Consider the following 7145-nt stretch of genomic DNA (forward strand, 5'->3'; position numbering starts at 1 on the left):
AATTTGGGTTGAAATTAGGTCGGGTCAAAAACAAGTAGTGTTGATTTCGAGTCGGGTTAATATCTACTTTTATGCTAGGATATAAATAGGTTTTAGATAATCTTTTATTTATGACTTTTTCACTTTTCAGATATTATTTTAGACTTCTTTTTGGGTATTACGTTCTTCCATATTATTTTCTAGGGTTTTGCTTTCAAGATTCAAGATTTCATAATTAATTCCAAGTATTGATTTCTTCTCTCAATTCTCTTATTTTATTATTGTTATTTATGTTTTCTTTATTGATTATCGTTCTTGATTTCATTAATATGTGTGAGTAGTTTCCCTATTCCAAGATCTAGCGGAACCCGAATATGATTAATGCTTGATTTAATTCTTTAAATTCTCTAATGATGATTGCAATTGATATTCTTAATTGATTGTGCTCATGCCAATACTAGATTAGGGATAGTTGGTAGTGTTATGAATCCAATGTTTTATTCGCAACGGGAGTTGGGTTTTGACGGGTTTGAATAATCAATTAAGGGTTTGAAGTTCATCACGGGAGTAGTTGAATGGATGATTAGGAAGTTAGAGTAATGTGCTTAAGGTCTTTAATTTACATGATTCCACGGAAGTAGGCTTGATTGTGATTAGAGAAGCCATTGATAACTCGGGAGAGACCATTGGTATTATTCATGGATTACTTTTACTCTTTAATCAATTGAATTGTGTGTTAGGGGTAGAACGACTATTGCGTTAAATTGTATTCGTGGTGATGCTTGATCTTGGATGTTTTTAGAATTGATTTGTCATATTGTTTAGATTTAATCGTTTTAATTAGTTCTTTAGATATTGATTCTCACTTATTTGATTTGGTTACTTGCTTAGTAATTGCTTGAGTCTATTTAATTAGTTGAACCATACTCTCTTGGGATCCGACCCTTGCTTGCCCGTCTACATAGTAGTGGTCTAGTTAGGTTTATTTTTGTTAGGTACGCGACACGCCTATCAGTACGTCTAACGTTTAGTGGTAAATGATGGCTAATAATTATCTTATCTTAATTGCATCTAATAGTAAGTGATTTGTTCATCAGCTGTTATTATGGTACTATCATCATATTCCAATTTAATCATGTATCCTTACTAATTTGTTTCAAATTCCGTGTTTTAATATGATATGAGTAATCAATTGAGCAGATTCGAGTTTTACACGATGGCACAAATTACAAATAGATATATAAAGTCTTACTTCGTATTATCTTATTCTAATTGTCCCAAGTGATGATAATGTCTCGGGTTGTTATAAATTGTACAATAACTAGTATGAAGCAATTTTAAGAGAAACTATAAAGTATAAACCCGTAAATTTACGAAAATTTCCTCCTCTGTATAACTTTGGTAATCAATTACCATATACAAGCTGAACTACTCAATAATACTACACAAACAAAGAGCAGAGAAACCAAATGTTACATACAATCACTCAACTACCCTTTGAAGAATTAGTGAACAACCAAGAGATTGTTACTCCCAAGTAAGCCACTATACTATATTTGCAAAAAAATGTATGTACACTATATGGATGATACACATTACAGATAATTGTATGATTTTGGTTGTTGGTATTCTACCTATATAATCTCTAAACTCTAGTTGGGAGTCCATAGTTATGGAACGTCGTGATCTTTCCATACGAATTAGCTGTGACAATCACAAGCCCCCATGTCGGAAAATGAGCAACATTGTTATTATGCCCTTCACAATGGTCCTTAGTGTAGATGGGAAGCATGTCCTCAGGCAAGATGGCAGAGCTCTTAGACGCGAACAAGTTACTTAGGTTCACATTAGAAGATCGGTTTATAGAGGCCGTTTCATGGTTGGTACATAAGCTACTTGAGGCCTTTGGCAGTGCTGTAGTACCACACCAAGGTACTGCAACACACACACCTTCAGAGTAAAAATGCTCACAAGAACGAATAGACTTTGTATTGCTCGATGATGATTGATCTGTTGTCAAGTCATGATTCCATATATATACGCGTGAATCTTGTCCAATTGATACTATATGACTCCCGTTTGATGTAAATGAAGCTGACATCTGACTTCCTGACTTGTTAAGACCTGCAGTAGGAAAGAGCAGCAAAGTTAACTTAACTGTCCTGTATAAAACAAAAGATGATACTACACGTTTAAGATTTAAGGTTAAATACATTCATATTAGGCCAAATTGGTATATAATTAATATAAGACTTGCTAGTTGTTTAGGTTACAGCTGGAACGAGCCAAAAATAGCTCGATCACCCAAGCAATTATAATCCGTATGAACCACAACTGTTTTTTAACTGATTTTTTTACATATTAAACTGATTTTTGCTGATCTTTCCTTGTCAAAACATATTATTATTAGTCAAATATAACATATTACACCTATAGATTTGGATCCCTACCTCGGAATCTACAGACAACATCCATCTTGTCAAGTATACAGAGTTTAGAATCTTCTGACGAGACCATAACCTTCTGAGAGTCCTCTGACGAAAACTGCCAACAGAAACAGCAGAAAAATTCTTAGAACAGTTTTGACAATCTCACTAAAGAATGTTAGTAAAATAAGGAAAATCAACTTTAAGGCCCAACCTGTATTCCTGTAATCCTATTAGTGGATGATCTTTTGCATCCATGAAGTAAAATATGTGCACTAAGCTCGAATAATTTCCCTAGATCATCAATAAACAGAATCTCAGAAAACTGGATGATTAAGAATAAAGCGAAAACTAAAGGCAATGAAAGCAACTTAATCCAATCTTTAATGAAGGAATATGTACCTTTTGTCTCATAGAACTGGCAGCAGCCACTAACAGATCCTACGACGAATGCCTGTTTACAGAAAGGATAAGATCAGTAAGATGGTGACCTTAAAGAAATATATCCTGTATTATAAAACAGAATTTACAGAAAGCATTTCATAAATATGTAAGCATGTAGTTGAAACATACCTGTCCATCAGGCTGGTAACATACAGCTGTGACTGCATCTCTGATATCGGCCCAGTCTAGAACCCGGTGCTTTGATACTCCCCATACACGAACTTTTCCATCGATTGAACCACTTATGAAGTAACGATTGTTTACAGGATTGAATTGTACACATGTAACTGATATACAAGGCAGAACATGAACTTTAATCAGGATCATTTGATTCTACAAGTCTTAATCATACAGTACTACTTTACTACTTCATATTATAAATGTATGAGATTTTGACATGAAAATAGTAGTCTGTAAAGATTCAATACTCACCATAATCAGTATGATGGAAAGTGTTGAGACATGTATCAGATCCAAGTTTCCACAGACGAACAGTTTTATCCATAGACGACGAAAGAAGATACTGAAACACAAACAGGTTGTACTAATTTAGTCAAAAACATGCTGAATGTAGAAATATGCAATCAATGCAAAGTTAGTTAAACTTACATTAGAGTTAGACCAAGCAAGGTCTAAGACATCCGCGGTATGACCATGAAACTCTTGTACAGGCACCTCGTCGATTTTGAACATTTTGTCAGGAATTATTACTGGTGTTTCCACCTTCTTTTCTCTTTTTCTAGCACTACTACTTTCATCTGGAAACCTCTGAAGGCATGAATCTATCGTTTTAATGAGCCAAACTCGAACAACACCGTCTTCTCCACCAGTTGCAAGATACTGACCATCAGGACTAAACTTCATAGTCCAAATGATACCATTGTGAGCTTTGATTTCCTGTGCAGCAAACAACGCGCTTAGCTCCTTAAACTTTTTTTTGTTCACTTGTACTTTTGTTCTACTGACCTCGAATTTACGAGCCTTTTCACTGTCATCCACTTTGCCTCTCTGTTTCTTCATAAAATCATTCCACCAATGCCTAATTTTCTTGTTTATAGACTTACAACTATTGGAGGTTGATACCTCATCATCCTCACAAACATCACCCAAACTCGGCCAAATTTCTTGATCCATATTATCATCTTCATTACATTCCCTTTCACTATCAACAACAGATGAAGCCCTCGAACTCGAAACAGCTCCACTACTTTCCACCATCCTTTCCAACCCCATTTCAGCTTCAGCATCAGCAGAAATTGCATCGCCTTCAGACAATGAACAAGGATCAATAAAACCCATTTCGCGTAAGAAAGTATAACGCCTTTCCTTAACACTCTTAAGCTCATTACTCCAGAATTCATACCCCAAAACTTCATTATTAGCAACAGAACAATGTTCAGTTGACATATGATCAACAGAATCAAAGAACTCATCATCCGCCTCGAAACATCTCACCTTGTGTTGCATTTCCATAAGCCTAAAAACTTACCAATATATAAACATCAAGATCCAAATAATTTTTTCTATATTTTATGTTACAACTTACAAGATATTTTCTTACTTACAATTTAACCAACAAAATCCCAAACTCTAAGCCTTTTACCTTTACTATTATCAAGGCGACTAAAAATGCTTTACACAAAATTACCAACTCGTTATAACATACTAATAACTCGTCTCTTATAAAAATCGCAAACTTTGGTGTTGCTCGAACCGAGGACTAAACAACCAATCAACAACAACAAAAAAAACAGGATTATGGAGCAGTACAATGTAAGATCCCAATACAAGTAAACCCAAGAATTAAACAACCATGATTACGGGTTTTACCTCGGATTTAACAAAAAAAATCGTTATAATAACACCGACTTTCCTATGATTGAGGCATTATGTTGAAAATGCAAGAGTCAAATTCCAACACTAATTCAATAAACAAATTCGAAAAAATTAAAATAAAAATAAGACCAAAATGATTGGAACGAAGTCCTTTGCATTGAGCCAGTAAGGTCAGTGAGGTTGTTTGGAGAAGGAGAGAGAAAATGGCGGAGGAAGGAAAGGGGTGATCATGGAGTTTAGGGGGGAAGTATGCTTATTTATATTTTTAAAGCGTGTGCAAATTTTTTTAGTTGTTTAATAATCTTTCCTTTAAACAAAATTAAAGGAAATTATTTTTCTAATTTGGGTAAGTTCCTATATTTTTTTTTTTTATTTCTTATAATTTATTATTGGCACCGTATATAGTGTTTTTCACTGTTTTGTTATACTTTTCTTATGTGCCTTTACTTGGTCTAGCAAATATTGGGGAGAAAAAGTACAATAAAACCTCGAATATGTAGATAAATAGATTGAGTAAACACCTATAATTAAAAGCTAGAACCAAAAAAATTTCAAAAAGTTTTGACGTAGAGAGGCACATAGCAAGGTAGGTCGTATTTTGAAGTAAAATGTAAATAAGCGTGACTCGAATTGGAAAATATAAAAAATTGTCCCTCTATTAAAGTTCTTCCTGTTTTGATTTTTTTTGCGATACAATCACCGTTAAAAAATGGAAAAAACTCATAGAGACTAGGAGAGTATATGACTAACAAAGTAACAAGGTAATTGATCTAATAAGACTTGAAATATACGATTCGATTGTGTTTATACTACAATCTCACCTTCCCAAATTAATAATCATGTCACTCTAGCTAGTTCGATTTGTAAGAGTATTGTATGGTTGTGAATTTGTGATAACTATATGCATTTTTCAGTCTCATTCTCACATTGATAATTAGCCTTCATGAAAATCGTTTTTTGGTGTCTAATGATCATTATTTTTAGGATTAGCTCAATTAAACAGTGGTAGCAATTATTGTACGGTGTATTCATCATATATTTGATATTTCTCAACTCCTAGTCCTAGTACCATGACCAAAAAAAAATGTTAGTTTTTAATTGAATGGAGTACTGACAAATTGTTGGGTATCAATTACTCTGTATATTATGCAACCAAATCAATGAAATTAAAAGAAACCATGTAATCAATGATTCCACCGACTGTATGTAACAGAATAAAAACATCGATTTTTTTGGTACTGTACGAATGTTCTAAGCATCAAGCCATCAACCAATTAGAACAAATCTTATTAGAAAAATAGAAATGCATTTTATATTTATAATTTTATTTTGAGGGAATATTAAAGATGATAAGTACATGTATAATCAATCATACAACTATACAAGTATTGAAGCAGCATTCCATACTAGCTTGTGAGAGCTTTAATATGGATCGAGCTAGTACTTTAAGTCATGCATAAATTTTACTCTGTACTATTCGTTGATTTATTTACAATTATTTTACGGTATTTGGAAACATACTCATGTCGAACTAGACATTATTAGATTCATTTTGATGTATAAGTTAAACATTTTTTTTGGGATAGTTTTTAGTTATACAAGATTAAATATATGTATTAAAAAGTATTAAAAAAAAGTCAAATAACACAAACATTAAGAAACAAAATTTGTAATATGGCATTTTATACATGGAGTACATGGGTGGCATGGTGCTCCTTGTTACATACAAATCAACTTTGACAACTTACATACGAGTAATACTTCGTATATATTATGGGATCAAAAACTAGGTCCATTCTTTAATTATTAAAAAAAAAGAAAGAAAGTATATATTACCTTGGAGTTATTGTAGTATTAAACTTTGTTTCTCAAACAAAACCAATAATAGTTTTGTATGGGTTCGCATGTGATCATGCATTAAACATTTGGTTAAACCAATACAACGTTACTTTATTTGCTACTAGCTAAATTAAGCTAAAATACGGTCCCTCAACTTTAGTATTTGTAGTATTTTGGTCCCTCATCTTTCAAACGAAGCAAATTGGTCCCTCAACCACCCATAACTTACTTTTCCAGTGAAAAAAAGATGAGTCACCAAAATTTAAGGACCAAAGTGCCCATGTGGGCGCCCATGTGGCAAAAAAAATAATATTTTAAAAAAAGTTTAGGGACCATGATTAATTAATTTTTTTTTTTGTCAGTTTTTTTTAAAAGGGAATCTTTAAACTAACATTATTTTTTTTTTCCCATCAACATTAATATTTTGGTTATGATTTGCATTAATCAAACTATAGAATTTCCAAAAAAAAAATTAAAAAAAAACTATAGGATTTTCCACCTTTTTTCACCCCACATCACCAACAACCTGCCACAAACACATAATCCCATTTCCACCCGTCTGCAGCCTCACCACTGTCATTAATCAACCATGCAACCCAAACCTCTGGTTCGGCTGAACTA

At 33.1% G+C, this 7145-nt stretch overlaps 1 protein-coding gene across 1 annotated transcript; it reads right to left on the bottom strand.

Moving 5' to 3' along the window:
- Positions 1–1346: 1346 nt before the first annotated feature.
- On the bottom strand, positions 1347–5011 carry LOC110682022 (WD repeat-containing protein 44-like). The gene is made up of 7 exons (XM_021858227.1): positions 3459–5011; positions 3282–3372; positions 2979–3136; positions 2808–2859; positions 2620–2699; positions 2430–2523; positions 1347–2103 (listed from the first exon to the last, which is right to left on the bottom strand). Exons 1-7 carry the CDS (start codon positions 4320–4322, stop codon positions 1625–1627), a joined length of 1818 nt encoding a protein of 605 aa, XP_021713919.1. The 5' UTR covers positions 4323–5011; the 3' UTR covers positions 1347–1624.
- Positions 5012–7145: the final 2134 nt, after the last annotated feature.

The sequence above is a fragment of the Chenopodium quinoa genome, unplaced genomic scaffold (assembly GCF_001683475.1).
Source record: "Chenopodium quinoa cultivar QQ74 unplaced genomic scaffold, ASM168347v1, whole genome shotgun sequence".
Classification (NCBI taxonomy): Eukaryota; Viridiplantae; Streptophyta; class Magnoliopsida; order Caryophyllales; family Amaranthaceae; genus Chenopodium; species Chenopodium quinoa.

What these genes read in the sequence shown, in the direction of transcription:
- LOC110682022 (XM_021858227.1), bottom strand. Translation starts at nt 4,322, where the DNA reads ATGGAAATGCAACACAAGGTGAGATGTTTCGAGGCGGATGATGAGTTC. An exon ending in GTTACCAGCCTGATGGACAG is followed by an intron (nt 2,860 to 2,978) that starts GTATGTTTCAAC and finishes TTCTGTAAACAG; the next exon opens with GCATTCGTCGTAGGATCTGT. An exon ending in TGTTGTCTGTAGATTCCGAG is followed by an intron (nt 2,104 to 2,429) that starts GTAGGGATCCAA and finishes TTCCTACTGCAG; the next exon opens with GTCTTAACAAGTCAGGAAGT.